Source organism: Tigriopus californicus, chromosome 9 (assembly GCF_007210705.1).
Source record: "Tigriopus californicus strain San Diego chromosome 9, Tcal_SD_v2.1, whole genome shotgun sequence".
Lineage (NCBI taxonomy): Eukaryota > Metazoa > Arthropoda > Copepoda > Harpacticoida > Harpacticidae > Tigriopus > Tigriopus californicus.
Window position 1 is genome coordinate 10476081 of NC_081448.1, and position 21568 is coordinate 10497648.

The 21568-nt window shown below is 43.1% G+C and overlaps 3 protein-coding genes across 5 annotated transcripts; all 3 read right to left on the reverse strand.

Moving 5' to 3' along the window:
• Window positions 1–4563: 4563 nt before the first annotated feature.
• LOC131886955 (uncharacterized) lies at window positions 4564–13279 on the reverse strand. The gene is made up of 6 exons (XM_059235433.1): window positions 12870–13279; window positions 12680–12805; window positions 8075–8244; window positions 6060–6245; window positions 5857–5957; window positions 4564–4954 (listed from the first exon to the last, which is right to left on the reverse strand). Exons 1-6 carry the CDS (start codon window positions 13105–13107, stop codon window positions 4768–4770), a joined length of 1008 nt encoding a protein of 335 aa, XP_059091416.1. The 5' UTR covers window positions 13108–13279; the 3' UTR covers window positions 4564–4767.
• On the reverse strand, window positions 8355–10773 carry LOC131886953 (putative aminopeptidase W07G4.4). The gene is made up of 5 exons (XM_059235431.1): window positions 10112–10773; window positions 9730–10047; window positions 9358–9608; window positions 8727–9289; window positions 8355–8646 (listed from the first exon to the last, which is right to left on the reverse strand). The coding sequence occupies exons 1-5, from the start codon at window positions 10594–10596 to the stop codon at window positions 8497–8499; spliced, it is 1767 nt and encodes a 588-aa protein (XP_059091414.1). The 5' UTR covers window positions 10597–10773; the 3' UTR covers window positions 8355–8496.
• Window positions 13280–13409: 130 nt separating the features above from the next.
• LOC131886952 (5'-AMP-activated protein kinase catalytic subunit alpha-2-like) lies at window positions 13410–17626 on the reverse strand. Of its 3 annotated transcripts, none has more exons than XM_059235429.1 (11): window positions 17236–17626; window positions 16377–16612; window positions 16156–16300; window positions 15886–16092; window positions 15597–15805; window positions 15383–15516; window positions 15191–15300; window positions 15057–15131; window positions 14147–14313; window positions 13909–14062; window positions 13410–13714 (listed from the first exon to the last, which is right to left on the reverse strand). In XM_059235429.1, the coding sequence occupies exons 1-11, from the start codon at window positions 17492–17494 to the stop codon at window positions 13605–13607; spliced, it is 1806 nt and encodes a 601-aa protein (XP_059091412.1). In that variant the 5' UTR covers window positions 17495–17626; the 3' UTR covers window positions 13410–13604. The 3 variants fall into 3 exon arrangements, with proteins under 3 accessions (XP_059091412.1, XP_059091410.1, XP_059091413.1); XM_059235427.1 differs by having other exon boundaries at window positions 13900–14062; window positions 17236–17624; XM_059235430.1 differs by lacking the exon at window positions 15057–15131 and having other exon boundaries at window positions 13900–14062; window positions 17236–17621.
• Window positions 17627–21568: the final 3942 nt, after the last annotated feature.

Genomic DNA, 21568 nt, shown 5'->3' on the forward strand with positions numbered 1-21568 from the left:
AAGGTCAAAGCACAAGGAGCAATATCTTCTCTTACAGTGAAGAAGGTGCTCCCAAGAAAGTAATGGCATTGTCCAAATCCCACTGCTTTAGCAGTTCCTAAATATGGGAAACGAATTACAGTTTTAGTTTCTTTTGGAAGTGTCAGAAATTCGTTCTCCTATCATTCCGGTTCAAAAATTAAGATGGAGCAACTCGTTATAGGAGCTTTTCATGCAACATGATATTGGTTTTAAGTTCGATTTGATTTGGGAAAAGAAATGGAGAACTACCCCTAAAATAGAACGACATTAAACTAGCGGATACACTCTCTCCTTAAAAGTTTATAATTACCTAGTACATCCAGCAAAGGTTCCATGCCCGAAATTAAAAAAATATGACAAAAAATTCAATAACCTATGGCAAGACCCCTCAAAATCAATGAAGAACAAGTATTTGAAACAACGCACTTCACGCATTACAAATAGTATATACAGTTTCATTATTTCAGCATTGTCAGGAGGTTTGGTCGTTACATTTACACCAATTTTGAAACAACGTTAAAGTTACAAATCCTTTATCTAATTAAAAGTTACAAATCTTTTATAAAAAAGGAGTAAATTACTGAAAATTTCCCGAAGGTAATTTCGTAACTACTACCCTGCTAATTCCATTTTGCTCACTCTACTGACGACCTTCGTTAAAAGGAAGAGATAAAGACCCGACGTTCCCCTTGTGAACATCAAGAATGCACGCCTGGTTTAAAAATAATTTATTAAAAAAATTTTTAATCTAGTATGGGGACACCTTTCTGAAATCAGTGAATCAAGAAGGCAAATCTTTGTATCTGTAAACATTTTCATGCCTAGTTCGTAAATCAAATTCATAAATTTTAAATATCGTTCCAAGTGCATTCTTTTCTTGATTTAAACGTTAGGATGATGTACAATAAGAACCAACGGAAAGGTAGAAAAAGTTCCCCTTTTTTTTAGGGTTCAAAGCCATCTAATTTTCCATATAATTTTCAGCTCTTCGAACTGATTGTACTCAAAATCATTCATTGAATATTTTGTCACTTTAACGGAAAATAACCAAAAACCGAAATCAGAAGGAAAAACACCAAAAGCATTCTTTATACGCTTAAAGCTGTATTTTTAAATAAACTATGTACTTTATAAACTAGAAATGAATATGTCTATTGCATTTCCTTTGGTTTCCTTATTTCAAAAAGTTCGCTCATATACGATGACAAATTTTTTATGTAGACTTTAATTCACACCAACTGTGAATGGGTAAACATTTAAGACACCATCTCGAAACTAAACAATGTGTCTTCCTACCAATAAATAAGAAAATAGCCCTAAAAAATGGGTGCCCTGTCTTATATACTGATTGCAATAGGTCCATGTTTCTTGGATATCCTCACTATGGCCCCGTTGTTAAACCCGCGAATATTGACCATTCGGGGGGAGCAAAAACCATAAAAGAGAAGGACATTACTATAAGGTAGCCCTAGGAAAGGTCGATTTACGACTTGTTGATTGCCTACGCCCATAACGAAGAAACACGAACAACATGGACAACAAGGATAGCGCAGGATATTTAGACGAGACAAAGCTGAGCAGGTTCTTTCGAAAAAGGTCTATTGGCGAATAGTTTCTTTGTTTTCCCCCTTATTCGAGGACTACCTTACACACAACTCTGGCCGGAAAGACGCTTCCTTCCTTCGGAATGATAACAAAGACCCAAGTTTGAGACGTTGAGAGGAGAAAGGATGATGACGTAACAACATTTTTGAGGGGAGTCACTTGTCTTATTTTCAAAACAGTTGGGCATTTGTAAAGAAATTACAAGAAACGAAATAACAGTAATTCGTTCCTTTTTTCGAAAAAGGAACTGTAATCCTATTACATTTTAAAATGGTGTAATGGATCTTGATAAGGAGTAGTTGAAGGCCTAGGTTCAGAAGATGGCTAGAGCATTTGATCTTAAGGTCTCTAACTTTCAAAAAAATGCAAAAGCGGTTTTAAGGCTATTTTCAGCTTGCGTTATGGGGTCAAAAGAACGTATTCCACATATTTTGAGATTTTTATACCGTTTTAAAACCAGTTTTGCTTCATTTTGAAGGTTAGCGATCTTAAGAGCACATGTTTAAGCACTATTAGGATTTCAAACATGACCGTCTGAGCCTGGCGCCACCTACTGATCATCTTCTGAACCTAGTCCGTCAGCTGCCCCTTATCAGTGTGCATTGTAACGACACAAAAAAATCTTACTTGTTGCTCGTTCCTTTTTTTCACGCTCCAGAGTGGTTCTCAATACATCGTTTCTCTCTTCACAGTTGAAGAAAGTCGAAGCATTAAGGCAATTTTATACTTTAAGTTTATATATCAAAATATTGTCTGGATATAGAAATTAGCCCTGACCAACTATAATCTTAGTACGAGGACAAATCGTCATTAAAATCTAAATTCAAATTTTGTCAAGTTAAATATGCCGCATGGGATATGTGTTCAAAGGCATTCATGGTCTATGCCCAAATCCTGGTGTTCAAGCAACGTACGTACAGTGAGACAAGAGGAATATCACGCAGAGTGAACGATATAATTTCAAGTGATCTAAGACTGGTTAAGAATATGAAAAAAGCTAATGTACTAAATTGTGTGCCGAGACTATCGTCTCGGAATAAATCGTCGTCGACTACCGTCGGATAAGAGGCGACTCTTTGTTTCGTCTGACCCTAACCCAAGTGTTTTATTACTGTTCATGACAATCTCTTGTTAAAATTTGCTTTTGATAAATCCGACATGACAATTTTTACATCGAATGACATTCTTTGTATGGGCTACAAAATCCGCAAATCTTAACTAAATAATCATAAGTTGGTGCACGTAAGTGGACAGATCCACAGGGTAAGTACTCGTAAAATGTTGCTATTGTTGGGGCGTATTCTGTTTTTCAAGAGTCGCGAACAAATTCTACGAAAACTGCCGTCTTTCCATACGAATCTGTTCAGTTGAAGTTCATTGTTGACGCACTTAAAAAGTAAGAATGAAGCACATCCTTATTCTCGCCTTTCTATACCTTTTTGGCTCATCCCATATCGAGTAAATGAATCAACAAGATTCGTTAGATCATTAATAGCAAATACCAACATGGTCCATTATGCTTTTAAAGAGGAGTTCTAAAACTCACAAAACTTTCAGACTCTCACACTAGTGGAAAACCACACCTTCAACCTCTAAGACAGATGAGGCACCTCATCATCAATCTCACTCGTATATCATTATCTCAAACCCCTTTCATTGATTCAAATGAGGCTTAATTTGCACCAAATCTGAGATGAAATGCAATTCAAATTACAATATCAGATTGGCAAATACATTTCCAAATAAGATATCTCATATCTGAGGGTAGAATATTTCTTTATTGGTAGGTGCTAGAGTCAAAGGGAGCCTCGCCCTCCCAACAACGCTGGCCATCACTTTGTCCCATTCATTCCAATAGATACACACTGACACGTAAATTCGTTCCGGTCGCCATTTACACTGGTTCATCCAAAACTTGTCATAATCATACAAAACTTGTATGATGGTCTGAAATTATTGCCATCCAAGAAGCATCTCCTATTCTGACTTTGTTTCAATCGTTAGTTAAGGTATTATTTCGATTCAATTCCCATCGATCCCCTATTTCCGTTCGTTGTCAATGTCGCAGGTTCGCCCATTTTTTGTTTGGTTTGGTTTTTCACGGGCTTTTCTAACCACTACAGGGGAATGTAATCCCCAGTACTATTAAAATGAAAGGTTATAATTGGTCTATTTAAGCTGTTAAGGCAGCAACTTATGCTGTAATTTATATACTGCAAAGAGGAAATCGCTAATTGGAAAGCGGATGCCCTACCCATACGGTACCGCAGCTAGCCTTTGTGTCAGGGTGTAATGCCGTGTCCTTATTAGACTTTTTCTCAGTCCATGGTTGTGGGTGATTAGAGAGTTTCCTGAAAATTTAAGGTCGGCGAGAAAAATTGAACCTGGGACCTCTCTCATGCCAAGAAGCTGGCTGGCCACTACACCGTGCTCCCCCCTTTGATGAAGGTGCTCTCAAAACGCAGATTAAGCCTCTACGGTAATTATGATTGACCCCAAAGTCTGGGTTGGGACAAAGCTCATGGATACTTTTGAAGACAGACAGCATCACATACCTTTCGTACCTTCTCTGCGCACTGTGCTACAGTTCCAACTTCTTTAATCTCTCCCAATATCATTGATACAAAAGTCGAAAACTCTTAACTTCTAGTATCTTTACTTTTTCATCTTTTCGTAAATCTTTTTTCCATGTTATTCAGACTCATTGCAGAAATAAAGATTAACATTCCATTGGCCAAAATTGGAAAAAAGGTACGTAAATGAATTACAACTTGAAGAAGAATGCGGATTTCTGGCAAATATTAAGGAGCTTATAAGCCCTAAAAATGGCAAATAACAGTACCCAAATTGCCAAAATAAACCCCACCGCTACAAGAACAAACTGAAGTATTACCCGCTGCATAAAGTAAAATAAGTTCTTTACAAAAGTGATCCAAACGAATTCTTTTAAAATGATGGTAATTTATTGTGGTTGCGTTAGATAGCATATTGAGTGAATCCATCGCAAATAGTGTAGTCATATTACCGCATAAAAGACTGAGATTAATTGGTGTAGCTTTTTCACCTACCATATATACTACACTTTACAATGGGAAGTTGGGTTCCGGGTGTCTTTTTTAGCACAGGCAATCATATCTGATTTCATGGAGAGGGAAAATAGAGGTAAGGGCAGAGATTGAGAATCCCCATGATCATTGAGTGGCGCCAGGACACCGCCAACTGATGCTCTCGACCTCGCTCCAGCTTGGCCAACAGACTAGTGGCATAGGATTTGGCTGTCGGAAGAAGATAGCCCATGTACGAGGACCATATGGAGGAGGCCGCAGAGCTAAAACGAAAGAACACCAATCAAGATGATTGACCATGATAACGAACCACGATGAGTCTGTGATATGGAGTACAACGGAAGACATATGAAAGAAGCTAGCTCCTAGGCATCAAGTACTGCGCTTGGTCACTCATAATCGTCCCTGTGCACATTAGTGTATCGACGGAAATCTGTAGGGGTGATTGACCTTGCACTGGGTCTCAATGCTGGCCATATCACGTATTGACGAATTATTGAAAATTTATCAATTTTGCTGAATTGGGTCGATGTCTTTTTGAGGGTTTCTGGTCGCAATCGTTCCTAGCAAGAACATCCACAAACTTTATGAAGAAAGACATTATTGGTGGGTTGTACTCAAATGCTAAAGAAAAGGCATCTTATTTTAAAGGAATCTTTTCTTTGAGAGAGACCTATTGACTTTAAGTGATGCAATTGCAATTCGGGTTTGCAGCAAAGCCACATGTCGAACGGGAAAACGATTCAGATTGTGGAGTTTGAATTAATCTGAGCGACTACATCTAAAAATAACTTGAATTAGCAAGTCCATTAGTAAACGGTCCTAAATTTAATGTTTCGAGATGAAAGGTCAACAAATGCGACGCACACTAGAAACAAAATTGCTTTCATGAAACAAAAATGGCAAATTTTGGGAAACAGAACCATAATCGAAATTCCTATAAGACATTTTGTAATTCGCTCCATTAATCGAGCTATGAGACCATCTCTGCATCTATGGATGAACGATGAGTACCAAGTGCTAATCTGAATTGGCTGTCAAGAATGTCTGCGTATGAAGACAGGTGATAACGAATTTTCAAGACAGTCTTGAATTCAACTCGATAATCAAAATGGAGTTATATCATCAACGGTTATGACTTTTGCACAATCGACGTAATACTTACCCGTTTCGAGTGAAATAGTTAATGTATTGCACGCCCACAATGTTCAGACGACTCTTGGAACCGTCTCGTTCAGAGAGCTCTTGAAGACCAGTACCATAGGACTGTTCATGAATGAATGAAAGACAGAAACAGATAGATGCGGATTGATCTCCAATGACTCTAGTGTCGTTTTCTTTTCGCTTACTTTCTTCTTGGACACTCACCTGCAAAGCTCTAAATTCGGTCCAATCTTGGGATCCATAGTTGGGATAATAAGCTCCGATGTTGAACACGGTCGATCCATTCTCATTTCTTTGACTTTGAACCAGCATTTCAAATATCAATTGCGAGGTCAGGGCAATCTTGGAGTGAAACGTCAGAAACGAGCTGATTTGTGGAGTCATGGATATCTGAAATTACGAGCGAGTACTTCGAATAAAAGACATTTTATGGCGAAAGCGAGATGTGAAAGCCGTGAATTTAAAAGCAAGCACTTGTTAATGCCAGTCTCGGGCATGGCTGGATCTCCACATTGTTGACAAAATGAGTTCCACGGAGGTCAGGTGTTTTAAAGAGATATGCGTGTATATACCGCTCTAAATTTACGAATGCTTCGTAACATTACGTTCGTATGTATTGAGATTTCAGGGTATTTGAGCAAGGCACAAGGTGAAAAAGTCAGTTGGCATGCTTTCAACCATGGCAGGCCCTCAAAAGTGAATACATATTCTTCACTCTGGAAAAAAGTGACCCTGTTTCCAACACAAAGATCTCGAAGTCCACTTTGTCTAGCCTTTGTATTTTCCATTATGAATGCGAACAACTTCTTTATGCGCATTCCCGTAACCCAGACTGAGATTATTTCGCAATTATTTCGAAAATGGCTTTGCATACGTACATTACAATGCGAGTGCCTACAGTGGTCACGAACTTAGGCGCTTAAGTTTTTGCATATTTGGAAGAAATCTAGTTGAAAAGAAGTTTTATTGGGCCGAGAATTGAGCAGGTTTATTGTTGTTAAAACACATCTTGACTAAGCGCAATATGGAAGTGGCAAATTTGGATCTTGGCAAAATGTAAATCGGGAAACAAGAAACAAAAAAATGTGAACAAGTGCGAGTTTGGAAACCTTAACCAATAATCCTATGGTCGACACATTGATTTTGAACCAATAGGCAATCAGCTTTGAAAGTACCAAATTGCACGAGAATAGTTGATCTGCCATTCTTATGCCTTCATTGGTGGAAAACGGGTTCAAACTAAAGACAGTTCCCTGCCAACTATTACAAAGTTGGATCACTGAATTGGATTAGTTACGAACCAGTACTGCTCAACCTGCTTTATAGGGCATAGATTAATGAAACCGAGGTTGTGGTCTACCCCAATTGCATGGTCTACAGTTTGCTGTGAGATCAAAAAAGACATGGTTCGTTTTTCATCGTGAATGTTGTTGGCATAGACATTCCTGCAGGCAGTTTTTGTGATGTTCAAAGAACCCAAGAAAAATTGCATTTACGAAGGTTCCACAAACAAGGACTAGGACGTCATGCTACAACTATTCAATTAGCTTATCTTTTGTACTTGTATGTAGATGATACTTTGACGTGCAAATCCAGAACAAAAAGCAAATTTGTTTTCCATGAATCAATATCCTCGTTATCTCCCGGCTAAAAACTCCTTTCAAGACTTGAACACTCCTCAATGGAACCTATGTAGTTTGTACTTTGAAGCTATGTATTTTTCGTGTTGCTGTTGGCGTGTATTCATTTGATATGAAACTGCTCTCATTTCATGGATGTCAGTTCAAAAGAGCATGTCGAGATGAGTTCAGTCAGATTGGATTAAGCAAGCGTTGAAACAGGCCAATTTGGTAGAAAACACTCAGACGCTCACTCTCTTGTTTCTGGGGTAACAGAGTTGCTTTTCGGGAAAGGCCTCGAACCAACTCCCAATTATGGCACAAGGCCTAATCGGTTCTCGCAATTGCTAATCCTGGCTTTTGAAAAAGGCAATCCAATATACGACTTAACCGAAAAAGACGATTATCTTGAGGCTGATTTGCTGCCGTCTGGGACGGCAAATTGTCAAGTGGAGCCCATTCATTGTCTCATCCGCCCATAAATTGGTTCCAGTGACAGGGGAGTGGAGCATTCTTTATCCTACTACATCTAAAGTCAAGCAAGCCCTTCAACGGGTTGAGGGCTTTGTTCTCGCCCAATTGGGTGCTTTTCACACTCACGTCGTCAGCGGATTTTTGGTGCTCCTTGTGTGGAAATCCACAGATGTTGAAGAGCAAGCGGATGTTCATCTTCCGAATGGTTTCCGCGATTTCTTGGGCGGCCAAATTCTCCGAATGCAATTTTAATCCGCAAGTCACGGAGATGATCTCAATTTTGCCGTCACATTCTCCTGTAAGCAAGACGAGAAATGGGGAATTAGTCCTCTTGGCTCCAGATGCGTTTCTTTTCACCTCAGACCCTTGAGTGAATGAAATCTAATATAAGCACTTGTTCATGGGATAATGAGCCAGACACGGTTATTGGTTTATTCATATCAGGTAGAGAAAGCGATAGAAAATCAGATTGACCACATCGTCAAGTTCATATATTTGTAGTTAATCGCGCACTTGGTTAAGCTTATGAATTTGATTTTGATTCTTGTTCACCAAGCTCCCAAGGCATTCATGACTAGCGGGACAACAGTGGGAGCTTTGTTGGGTCCTGGGAGAGAACCCGAGGATCCGGCAATGTCCAAGTGGGAGTACTTGAGGGGTTTCTCACTTTGCACCATGTGCTTGTCCAATCCAGAAGCCTAGAAATTGAAATTACACACCTTTCAGTAAGTTATGTTGTTCTGAATTTTAAAAAAAAATCCCTATTCATTCCGCTCACCGAGACTAGGAAGGCTCCAGCCCATTGATGACCTCGAGAGCTCGGATTGCCTGGGCTCACGTTGCATTGAAGGAGATCGACGTAATCACCGCATTTGTCTTTGTTGTGCTCAAAGTCTTCGCGACGAATGGTGCTCACTTCAAAGGGATTGCCAAATTCCTCCGAGATGTCCTGAATTCGGCGAGAGCAACCATCTTTCTTGGCCGGTCCGTTGTCCATGATGGCCGTGTAGTCTCCATAGGTCCTGGCGGCATGGCCAGTCAATGTGGCAATGGTCATCAAATGCGGGTTCACCTCATTCAAAGCCTTTTCTTTCATGTGACAAAGAACATCGGCCATGGCCATTCGACCCTCGGCATCGGTGTTTCCCACTCGAAGTCGAACTCCAGCTCGAGTTGTGATGATCTCATCCGAAACGTAGCCGTCAGACCCGCAGCTATTGCGTACCATGGCCAAGGCACCCACGACCTTCACGTTCTTTGGCTTGAGAATGGACACAGCCTTGAGGATACCGGCCACATCAGCGGCGCCACATTTGTCTCGGCACATACCCGCCATGATTCCTAAACACGAATTATCCGTCATATCAGTCAACAGTCAATGAGCGGTCACACCAGACTCTTTGCATTACCACCAGCCTTGATGTCCAAGCCACCAGTGTCATAGGTGACACCTTTGCCCACCAACATCAAGGTCTTTTCCACCGGGCCCTCGGGTTCATAGGTGAGCCAAATAATCCGCCCATCGTGTCGGGGAATGGAACTGGCACACCGATTGACGGCGGCGAAACAGGGATACTCTTGCTCAAAGGTGGGTTGGCCTTGAATGACCTCAATCTTGATTCCCGTGTTTTCAAACGTTTGACGAATGTACTCTTCCACCCTAGAAACAAGCCAGCATGGCAACAATGAAAACCGCCATCGAGAGGGAGATAACGGATCACAGACGAGCCTCCTCCTCATGAGCCTAGGCTCGGTCAGTGGTCGTGCAATGACAAATTTACCTAGGGGCCGCCATTCGCTCTGGGTCGGAACCTCCCACATCTCGACTGACGATGCGTCCGGCTTCCAATGCTCGGACTAGTTCGATCTTGGCTCCCACTCGGTCCTCCGAGCCAAAGATGCCGATCTTGGTCACTTTCTTGGCCTTGTCGGGCTGGGCTTCGCGCATCTCCAAGGGCACGTACAAAGCCTTTAACCCGCCCAAAGCGGCCACGATCCCGGCTTGTGCGAACTGACTCTTGACATTGAAAAGCAGACAAGGCGATTGACAACCGGCCTCAATGGCGCGAGCCACGCCTTTCTCGGCCGCTTCGGCGTATCTACAAGGACAGATGAATTGATCTTGTCCCATGAAATGCGGCCAGACGAGAAACTAAGGCTTACCGGCGGACGTCATCGCTGTCCTGGTCCAGTTTACCCGTACTGGAGTAGATGATGCGTTTGGCCGGTAATTGGCAGGGCGCGATGAAAAGTCCGTCTTCGGCCTTCTTATCAATGGCCGTGATAGTGGCTAACGGTCGCTGAAGGTCGCCAAAAGGCAGGTCCGAGACCGAATGCGATACCACGACGATCCCGTCATAATCCGCGGATTGAAGATCGGAGCAGAGCTCAATGCGGGGTAGAGTTGGGAAACTCGAGCTAGAGGTCATGGTGCGGGTGGCGATGGTGGTGATGGCGGACCAACTGGCTCGAAAGGCAACTCGACCGAGGTGACCACTGCTGGCGGCTGATAACGATGATAAGCTTGAGCGCGAGCGTGACGCGACGGTGGCGGTGGCGGGCCTGCGGGTGGTGCTCCAGACGGGCGAGATTCGGAGTGTAGACTGAATCGCTCGGGATGGACACGTCAGCAGCGCTCGACCGATCATACCTCTAGTGAGGTCCAGTGGACCCAGGGCTCCGGGGTCCCAATCCTAGTCGCAAGGATAAGCGACGCTGAGGTAAAGGCCGGGGCACGGCACTCCACTATTGGCCCAAGCCAAGGGATTACCGTGATTACCGCCCAAGGAGCGAGTAAGGGAGGGAGGGAGGGCTGATCGCTCACCCGAGATGGATTGATGGATGGATGGATGGATGGGGAGGGCTTTAAGCCAGAGCCACGGAGCGTACGACACTTTTTGGAGACGCCTTCATGATGACGGCTGAGAGAGGACAACAGGACATGAGGGCCAGAGCNGGCTCAAAGTCTGACTGGTCTGACTGTCCACGGAGTAGACAGGACACGAGACCGACTCGATCGGTGGGTGGATGGATGGATGGATGGATGGATGGGGAGAACGGAAACTGGTCACCGTGAAGAGGCGAGAAGGGACGGGCTCAAAGTCTGACTGGTCTGACCGTCCACGGAGTAGACAGGACACGAGACCGACTCGATCGGTGGGTGGATGGATGGATGGATGGATGGATGGATGGACTGATGACTGGGGGACCCACACTGAGACGAGAGGGCAGTGTCAGGCAGCAGGGCTTTAAGCCAGAGCCACGGAGCGTACGACACTTTTTGGAGACGCCTTCATGATGACGGCTGAGAGAGGACAACAGGACATGAGGGCCAGAGCGCCAGAGGGCCAGAGGTCGGTCCGGCCGTCAATCATCCATCCACAAAAAAACATACATAGACACACACACACACACACAGCCCAAGCCAGGCTCATTCAGCTCTGCCATCTGGTGGTGGCTTTCGCACTTGCCCAAACTTGGACCTGACTCTATATGAAATGCTCATGTGGGACGAAAGGATTTCAGCCTTGGTGGGGGTATCATGGGATTGAGGGGCCTGCTCCATGTGGCCAGATCGGCCAGATCCATCCGTGTTCATGATGGTCAGCATAGAAAACCATATGATGGTTAAGCTCAGAGAGCGTAATAGGAATGATTAGGGATGCCGGCAATGAAATTATTCGTCATGATCGAGTGTATCAATTGATATCAATTCTGACCGACTGACCATCTTCATGGCATGGCTCCTTTGGTGCCAATTATGTATCATGGTGGAAACGACGTCACAAATATTCATACATTTTTTTTTAAGATAATAAATTCTCGTGGCCAGGCCGGGTATATGAAAATAATTATCAGGGTCCGGGCGCTACATCCTCCTCACAAACGAACCAAGGACCAAGTTTTAGGTCCCCGAAAATACATCATTACTAGATCTCAACAAAAAAGTTGCCTTTTAGCGGAATCTTTTTCTTTTTTTCAAGTTGAGGAAAATTCAACAAAAATTTGAGAAAATACGCAAAAACGCTTTCGATATGCAAAAACCACTAATAAAGCAAAATAATTGTTACAATGAGGAGAAGACCGGCTTTAACCCCTTTTAGCCCCTTTGCTCCATTGTTATCTATTACAAAATCAAGGTACATAATTGTGTTCACTGGGGGTTATCCATTGAGATTCTCCCTTTCATTTACAAGAATTAAACACTTCTTTTCTTGCAATGTGTTTATCCTGGTGCGGGAACTTCTGTTCACAAAATAATTTTGGGTCAGGTCAAACCCATGACAGCAGATGCAGCTCAACTCCAGATCTCTTTTTTGCAGATTTTCCCAAACCAAAGAAAAAAGTTAATAGGAGTTGTATATTCAAATTCAATATTCAAAACCAAATGATGTGTAAGGTTTAAGTGGCAAACATGTCCTAAAATGTGAAAGAAAAGAGTCGAAAAAGTGGAAGAATGGAAATTTGGCACAAAAATATTTTCAAGGCCAAAAAGGCCAAAAAAGTTCAGAACTTTTTTGTCATGTTTTTACTTTTTTCCTCTCATCACCGGGGTGAACGAACTGTCTTCCCTCATGATGAGCTACGCTAAGATTTGGAGCACCCACCGCTCCCACCGCTCCCACCCCATTTTACCACTTGACCATAGGTTATCCGTGCCATGACTTCACCAAAGATACATTCAAGTTGGCCCTTCCCATCCAGATTGAATGAGTGATTAAACGGACTTACTTTGAATGTACTCTTTGAACAATTCCAGGGCGTGCTCATTGAAGTCCACCAACAACAGGTTCACATGTCGTTGGGCCAAGGCCAAGGCCAGGGCGAAGCCCAAACCTTTGCAAGGATTGATCAGCACTGAAAACCAAGGATAGAATGTGAACCACCATTATGCCTACTCAAAATCTTACGCCCGTCTTACCCGCCCATTGTCCGCAGCGGGCCGAGAAATCCACCGCTTGCGGCTGACTTCCCGTCCACGGTCCAGCCATCTGGCGCACCAGCCGCCACATAAAACGGCTGGATAGGTAACCCAGACGCAAAGCGGCCAAAGCGCCCAAGGCCATTAAACCGTCGCGATAAGGCCGCCCATCGCGGCTCAATTGCCGCACCAATAGCTCGACACTATCCACGCCGGCGTTGAACCGACCCGTGCCCATGCTGTCGATCAACACGCCAACCTCGATGCGATAATGAAGGCTGGCTCCCAAGTGCAGGCAGGAATAGATCTGCTCGGAGAAAGCCGTCGATGGAGCTCTTCGTCTTTCTATCTACCTAGTAGGTTGTTGACTGAGTTCGATCGTCGGGCTTTCCCGGCCCAAAAAACCGGGCCGGCCGGCTGGAATCCAACCTTGATTCAAAGGCTGTGGCTTATTGATCAAAACAAGACCACGGCACTTGAGGGCTGATTTCGGCTTTTGAGTTTGTGTGTATTTCAACTCAGATTCAAGTCACCTGTCGGTCTGTAGGTATACTGTGTACTTTTATTAGTCACTAGGTGTGGATAGATGTGGATAGATAATAGGTTGGCTATGAATTTTGCATGGATACGGTGAATGAATAGACTATATTTTTTTTTTTTGCCATGTTGGCGGAATTGCCGGATACATGGGCCAGCTACGACCCAGGGGAGAACACTGACGCTGCATTTCCGGGCCTAACGCGCCAATTGAGTAATGAGAGCTGCGCACATCTCGAAGAATTCCATGGTGTGGTGACCGGGCACGGAGTAGACATTGCCGATCACGGGAGCTTCATCCGGTACGTCTGCAAAGAAAGAGCATCTCAAGTTAACCGCTCTAATCGAAATGGCCAGACGGGGAAAGTCGACAAGACGAAGTGGTGCAAGGTCGATTTGGTCTCGAATTTCAGAGCCAGCGTAGGCGGGGATGGAGAGTCCCATGACTCTCGCCCCCTTACCAGGCCCGTGAAAACTGTCAAGGTGCGGGTACCTGCATTACCAACAGAATTTTCATCGGTGGGCAAGCTCTTGAAGTCCAAGAGGAAGCTTTTGTAGTCCACTTGATACAGTTGTAGCGACATTTTGACGAAATGTTTCACCACGGGGTTGCGTCGGCGCACATGGACGTGATAAGGATTGATGACCTTCCATTCCTGAAATGGGTTTGAGGAACATGAACGCATGATATAAGACCTCTTGGACACGCTTGTACTTCCGGTGAATCGTGTGGCACTTACAAAATCCAATGTCTTCATAGCTCTGAATACTTCGTTCATGATATCCTGAGGCTTGCTCTGGGAGCGGATGCCCAAATGCCACTTGGCACGTTTGATCGGATTTCCTCTCATGGTCTTCTCCGTGGGCTTCATGTTTAATCCAGCCTTTTTAGCATCATCCATCAGAGCTGAAAGGGGCAAAAGACGTTGGCATGATGTTTGGTGCTATTGGGCCATTTGGATGTATCTTAGGTCAATCAGCGTATGTCAGGGATACCAACATACCCACTGAATGGGAGAATGAAGCCAGTCACAAGTCCGCCGACGTTGCTTAAAGTACAGGCAAAAGGGAGCGAGATCCCACAAGATGGGAAAAATCAAACCAATCCAAATTTGACATTCACAATTTCACAACAAAACTAATAGAGAATTCCCTAACGACCGCATACTTTATCCCTTTCAAGTAGCGCTAAATACTACATAAGCATGTTTCTTACGCAACTTGTTTTCTTTTTTCTAAATACCGGCATGGCGCATTACATTTCAAGCATGTTCTTCCTTTCTTTAAGGAAGCTAAAACATTAAATAGCTTATCCCCGTCTCCTCATAAGTCGGTAACCTCGGTCTACCAAAATACGGACGGAATGCGTGATGAAACACTCATAATAGACTCATAAGGAGGACATCTGACCAAGAAGATGATTAGTCATGGGAAGCTAGGCATGCTAGGCCATTGATTAGATGGTTGGGTGGACTCGAGGTCACCGACAACTCCCGAGCCAGACGGGGCAATTAATAGGCACCACTGTGATTTGGACATGGGTCAAACTGCATGGTTTTGCCAGTTCACCCACACGTGTATACAACCAGTTAGTTCTTAGTGTCTGTTGTGTTCATATCAGTATTCACATTCCAAAGCCTCGGTACTGACCAACCCATTTATTGGCATGACAATCGCGGTGGAAATTTGTCGCCGGGTCCCAGAGAGACGGACGCTCTAAATGAGCTAAATTCAAAGATTTAAACCGTTTTTCAACCCATCATTCGAGCCGAGCCCAAACTTACGCGCAATTCGCTCTGGATGAGGCTTGACCGGACTCTGATCCGTGCTGGTCGTGGACACTTGAGTCGATACTGGAGCCGGAGTGGGTGGGCTGGAGGCCATCATGAAATCCCTGAAAAATGAACACAACCAAAATGTGCAGGTTCATTTTTTCACAGGGGTTGACACTTTCCCAGAACCCAGACTGGACTCACTTGAAATCCTCGATGGCCGACTCGTCAGCCATCCGTTTGTTGTCAATGATCAAGCGGTATGCCACGGCCAGAGTGTTAGTGCTGTCGTCATTCTCCAGCGCTTCGATGATCTCTTCGGCTTTAACACCAAGTTTCTAGAGAGTGACAAATCGGCGTTAGAACGTTAAAAGTGCCAGCTTACAATCCAAGGGAATGAATCAGGCGATAGAAGTACCTCCGAGGCCTCTTGAACGGCCTCATGGTCGAGCGTAGCCATGGCGGCATCGCGATCCGGAAACAAGTAAGAGGCTAGATCCACTTGGAACCATTCGTGGTTTCGAATGTCCTCGATGGTGGCTCGTTTCATCGGATCGGTTTGGAGCATGTGACAGAGCAGGCTTACCACATTCTTGTGCAAGTAATCAGGGATAGCGAAGACACCAGCTACCATCCACAATCGATTGTATGAAAGGTAAGAAACAGGTCAGAAACTCAGACATACATAACCCCTCAATCCACCTCACATTTGATCTTTCTGAACAGAGAAGGGACATGCTCATCGTCGAACGGCAATGTTCCACAGAGGAGGGCATAAAGGATCACGCCGCAAGACCAAATATCGACTTCGGGCCCTGCATAGAGTTTGCCCGAAATTACCTCTGGAGCCGCATAATTGGGAGACCCGCAGCTGGTGCGCAGAAACTCGCCATCCGTCATCATGTTGGACAAGCCTAGGATGTGAGCTATTGGTGAATTATCAGTTTCAACTGAAATGAAGCGGCAGATTGTCTTACCGAAATCGGCGATCTTCACATTTAATTTTTGATCCAGTAAAAGATTCTCGGGTTTCAAGTCTCGATGAACGACATTGTGTCGATGGCAATATTCCACACCGGAAATGATTTGTTGGAAGAATCTCCGCGCTTCACTTTCCTTCAACTAAAATGGACCAAGGTCGGTTCTAACGACTCAAATTCTGGCCGCGATGGACAACTTTGGAAGGTGAGAAACTGACCTTGCCGTGCTTGACGATATAATCAAAGAGCTCTCCACCCGCCACATATTCCATAACCATGAAGATGTCGGTCGGGGTGGAGATCACTTGATACAACTTGATGATGTGAGGATGGTTGAAGAGCTTGAGGTTCTGGATTTCCCGCCTAATCTTACCCACCACATCCAGACTTTTGATCTTCTGTCGATTCAAGATCTTGACCGCCACTTTGTGGCCGGTCATTTGATGGAAACCCACTGCAATGAGGAACGATCCGATCAGATATGTCGTCCTTAATTACGTGACATAAAATGCAAGATCTCGTTTCATCATTGGGCACAGTTTTAGACCCTTCTCTGTGATCATTCATGGGTCGGGCTAAATCTGGCCAAAACCCATGGTTTAGCATTGACACCACTGCATGCAAATGCAAACTCTAAAAGTAAAACACTTCAAAATGGGCATAAAAATCAACCTTGTCACAAGCAATTTTCATTTTAAATGGTCCGATGAGGTACTAACTTAGGCTAAACACCCTCAATGCCACAAGCAAGGCCTTCTCATTGGTTTTCCCGGGTTGATTGAAGACAATCTGGGAGAAGATTGACTCGATTCGAATGCGTTTATTTTAGTGACTACGCTATTGGCCTCCAATTAGTTGCGTATCAGGTTTAGATATCAACTTTTCAGGCGTTCATCATCGGTTGAGGCTAGGTCCGGGCTAGGTTGGACTGGGTCAATTTTGATTAAATTGAACAAGGTCAGCTTAAGTCCTTAATAATTAATTGGTGCATTATAAGGTCTACCATGTAAAGATTTCAGCCCGAGTATGTGTCCTTATCAATGATCCCATCAACCTGTTTCGAGCCTTGGAATTTACCTTTGACCTTGCCAAATGTGCCAATGCCCAACGTTTCGCCCAAGACGTAGTGCCCGATCTGGACTAAGGGCGTTTTCTCGGCATTGTTGCCCGTGGCTCCCGCTCCACCCGCACTTCCCGTCCCGCTCCCCGTACCACTCGCCTGACCCGACAAGGCGTTATTGATTTGCACAGCTCCACGTCCCACCGATGGCCCGCCCACCTGGCCCACCGTGGGTGGGGTGGGCGTGGCGCGTCCACTTGAAGGGTTGGAGGACATGCTGGATCACGCCCGACGAACGTCCAGTGGTCACAATAGCAATAAGGTTATATGAGAAGGGCCTGTCTTTGAATATGCGTCCAAGTTGTTCTAGTAGGTAGCAGTATGTTAGTTAGGAGAGGAGTGAGTGTAAGTAAGTAAGCTAGCTAGCAAGCAAGTAGGTAGGTAGGTAGGTAGGAAGGAGGGTGGGTGTCTGTTTTTCTCGTTCTCGACTCTTGTTGTACACCACTAGTCCTAATCAGTGTTGCCAGAAAATGGTCATGAAATACCCCAAAGAATGAGCTAAAGCAGTGGAGACGTGCCATCCGACGTACATCTTTTCAGAGTTCTTAGATGGTGATGGCCGCGTGTACAAGAATAGAAACATATAATAATCAGAAAGATAAATATAAAAAGTTATAAATAAGAAAAACACTAGGATGATTTGTTGTTTTAACGTTCGGAAAGTAGAAATGTTGCATTTAAGTCATGCTTTGACCAGGTTTTTGCATAATGCCGGTTTACTGTCTCTTTTCTAGTTTTTAGTGAGGCAAACAAAACACCCTAGATTCTGTTAACATTGCATATTACCTGATGGCCAGATAATCTATCAATAGACGTCAAAATTACCCCCAGAAATGGGGATTTACCCATTATTTGACAACACTGGAGTCTTGATGTATGTATGACATCTAGTATGTACTATGTAGAGTTGGACGGTTTCTAACAACCAAAGGATCTGAAATCTCCCGTTTGTGATTTTTTGGGTTGACCAAAAGAGCCCAAGACTTAGCGATTTGCACAATAGATTCAAAAAGTTCAATTGTAAGAAACCGACTGTTTTATTGCAATTTTGCTACATAGTGATGATTGTTTTACCATCCAATATAGAGGTCATGTTTGTACTCATACCCTGCGCTTTACCAACTCATATAAATGATAGCTCCCAAAAACTTATGAGGAGAATAAATGGTGAAATGGAGAAAGGCATTGGACATGAATTTCTTTATACTAGACAGTTCTTATCTGAACATTAATGTTGCAAAATTGCACAATAATAGCCATTGGTGCCCAATCATCCTTCTTAAAAACGACAAGAAAATATTTTATCAATACTACTCAGTCAAAAATATATCAATAAGTTCTTACAAACTCTGAATAATAAGAGAAGTTGGACATTGCAATATCTGCTCAGGTCATATGATTTGAAAGTTTGCTGTTATCTCACTGAAACTGTCATGGAAGATAGCAACATGTTTTCATCATTCAACCCATCCTCACTAAGAAGAGATCAAATTTAATGCCGATTTCAAGGTTACCAGAAAACTTGGAAAATGAAAGCTCTTGCTTATTCAGTGATCAATATGGCCCATCTTAGGGCCATGTCCATTTTGGACCAAAACACTTGGCCATCCTTGTTTGAACAGCCATAACTCCGGCTATAGAGATAAATTTCAAATCAAAATACTCCTCGGACAATGGCCTTTTGATTGAATTGAATTTTATTATACAAATGCACCAATTGAAATTCGTCGTGTATTGGCCTTATTTGTCCTTTGACCTTTCCAAAAGACCATTTCGGATTTTCTCAATTTTTTGCGTGTGCATAGCTCTTTACATTTTCTTGACATGCTGCAAAAATAAAAATGGGATCTCCATGGGTTTAGATTTGGCAAAGACTTTTGTGACCATGGGTCATCTATTTTCGCATCTTAAAGTTGCCATCACGCAACCTTTTACAGCGATGAAGTTTCAAAACTGAAGGCCAAGACAAGGAAAATTCAATATATATACATTTATACATCACATCAAATCTGCACGACAGTCAAGATTTCTCATGTTATGCAACACTCTTGTGTTAGTGAACATGGCTTTGCAGGTCCTGCTAATTTGTTTTAGTGATTTGACTTTTCTGACACATGCCATTGCCGACATTACAAAAACAAAAATAACTACATTATATCTGCTGTATTTGTAATGGAATGATCGTCAATTTCTCAAAATCAAAATCTATTAGAAGGTCCATGAGGATGAAGAAAGTTCATTTGTATTTCAGTACAACTTTCGGAATGCAAGTCAGCAACCATTTCCCAAGAAGTGAAAATAAAAATGCAGCTCCCAACAGCTATTAATTTCCCGAAATTGACAGTCATTCCATTGTCAAAGTTCTAGATACGTGTGACAATTATTTTCAAATATCGCAAAATTTCCTCACACCCCCAAGGAAATTATGAAGAAATGACATACAATACATTGTCGGCGACATCGCAGTATGGCTAACATGCTAGAAGAGTAGTTCTCTAGTGTGTTTTCTTGCACACATATTTTAGAAGCAACAGCTCATTGTCCCAGTGACGAGTCTGTGGAGATTGATGACGTTAGTCAAATTGAGCAATTTGATGATCTTATAGTTACGGATCAAGATGCTTTAGCAACGATCAGGGACTTGAGGCTTTCGAGCTCTTCTGGCCCTGATGGTATGACATCTCAGTTTCTAATGTGATGCTCACAGGTTCTTGCTCCTGTTTTCTTGTACTTAATGAGATGCATCTTGGATCAGGGCAAATTTCCCTCTTCACTAAAGTTAGTTCATGTTACTCCAATTTTTAAAGGGGAAAATAAGTCGCTCCCCAGTAACTATAGGCCGATTTCTCTCACTTCGAATTTTGCAAAGGTGTTTGGCAAGATCATAAAGTTCAAACTTGAAGAGTTTGTTGAAGTCCATGATGTCCTTCCTCCTAGCCAACACGGGTTCCGAGCACATTTTAGCACGGTTACCCAACTGATTGAACATATAGAACAAATCATTGAGGAACTAGAGAGACATGAATCAGTTGATGTTGTCTATCTTGATTTTGCCAAGGCCTTTGATAAAGTAGATCATGGCCTTTTGTTGAATAGACTTCATGACATTGGGAGCCAAGGCAAGGTTGCCAATTACATAAGAAGCTTCATTCATAATAGGAAGCAAATTATTAAGGTCGAGGGATCCCTTAGTGACATAAATGATGTCAAGTCAGCTGTTCCCCAGGGCTCCATCTTAGGCCCCCTCCTTTTTATAATATTTGTTGCCCCACTTCAAAAGCTTGAAATTACTGCCCGTCTCTCTTCCAATGCTGATGACATTAAATTAGTTACTGGTAGGAATAGCCAAGACTCCAATAGCCTACCAAAGGACCTAGATGGACTCACCTCTATTGGGTTGATGACCTTCGGGTCAACGCCTTTGAATACTCCAGTCATAGAGAATGGAAGTAAAGATATTGAGCAGGTTTTATGTAGTCCTCCAAAGTAATGGAAAGTTTGATAAGCATACCCAATTACAGGTGATCTAAGCTTTTCAAACTTGTGAATAGCTATATCGTACTTTTAAGTCCAGAGATAGTATCACGATGCTAACTCTGAACAAGTCGAATGTTCAGTCACATCTTGAATATGCTTCACTCATTTGGGGTCCAATGAGTTCAGCAGGTTTGCAAAAGGTCGAACAAGTCCAAGGATGTTTCACTGGGAACATTACAGGAATGAGAGAGCTCTCGTATTGGGAGAGGTTAGAAAGGTTGGGATTGTACAGTACTCAGAGAAGGAATGAAAGGTATCTGATATTGTACGTTTTCAAAAGCATTCATGAGCTTTGTCCCAACCCAGGATTTAGGGTCAATTCTACTGACCGTAGAGGCTTAATGTGCGTTTAGAGAGCACCTTCAAGCCCCGGAGAATCCAGGCTAGTTTGAACAATGACGTACACCTCTCTTCATTCTCGGGCTCCTTCATTGTTTAATTTACTTTCCTCTAATATTCGTAGGGAATACGTGGGCCTTGTTGATTTGGTAGCATCTTTCAATTCAGACTTGGACAAATTTTTAGATAGCATTCCAGATCGACCCTACATTCAAGGACTAGCTCAGTTTGCCTAATCAAATGTTTTGGTAGACCACATGTCATAAATTTAGGTAATAAATAGACGTATATAGTACTGATGGGATCAAATAAATAATTGTAGGAGGTTGCAACGAGGGCTACCCATTTACATTTTCAGTGGCATACGGCATCACCAGCAGAATATCGGAAACCCGTTAGTTGGTCACATGCACA

Excerpts from the sequence above, each read along its gene's own strand:
- LOC131886953 (XM_059235431.1), bottom strand. The coding sequence starts at position 10,596 with ATGATCGGTCGAGCGCTGCTGACGTGTCCATCCCGAGCGATTCAGTCT. Across the intron at positions 10,048-10,111 it reads GACAGCGATGACGTCCGCCG|ATACGCCGAAGCGGCCGAGA; the intron begins GTAAGCCTTAGT and ends CTGTCCTTGTAG. Across the intron at positions 8,647-8,726 it reads CTGGAGCCTTCCTAGTCTCG|GCTTCTGGATTGGACAAGCA; the intron begins GTGAGCGGAATG and ends TTCAATTTCTAG.
- LOC131886955 (XM_059235433.1), bottom strand. The coding sequence starts at position 13,107 with ATGGGCACGGGTCGGTTCAACGCCGGCGTGGATAGTGTCGAGCTATTG. Across the intron at positions 8,245-12,679 it reads GTTCAAAGAGTACATTCAAA|GAGAATGTGACGGCAAAATT; the intron begins GTAAGTCCGTTT and ends TCTTGCTTACAG. Across the intron at positions 6,246-8,074 it reads ACCAAAAATCCGCTGACGAC|ATATCCATGACTCCACAAAT; the intron begins GTGAGTGTGAAA and ends TCGTAATTTCAG.
- LOC131886952 (XM_059235427.1), bottom strand. The coding sequence starts at position 17,494 with ATGTCCTCCAACCCTTCAAGTGGACGCGCCACGCCCACCCCACCCACG. Across the intron at positions 16,301-16,376 it reads ATATCGTCAAGCACGGCAAG|TTGAAGGAAAGTGAAGCGCG; the intron begins GTCAGTTTCTCA and ends GGTCCATTTTAG. Across the intron at positions 16,093-16,155 it reads TGTGAAGATCGCCGATTTCG|GCTTGTCCAACATGATGACG; the intron begins GTAAGACAATCT and ends CTCACATCCTAG.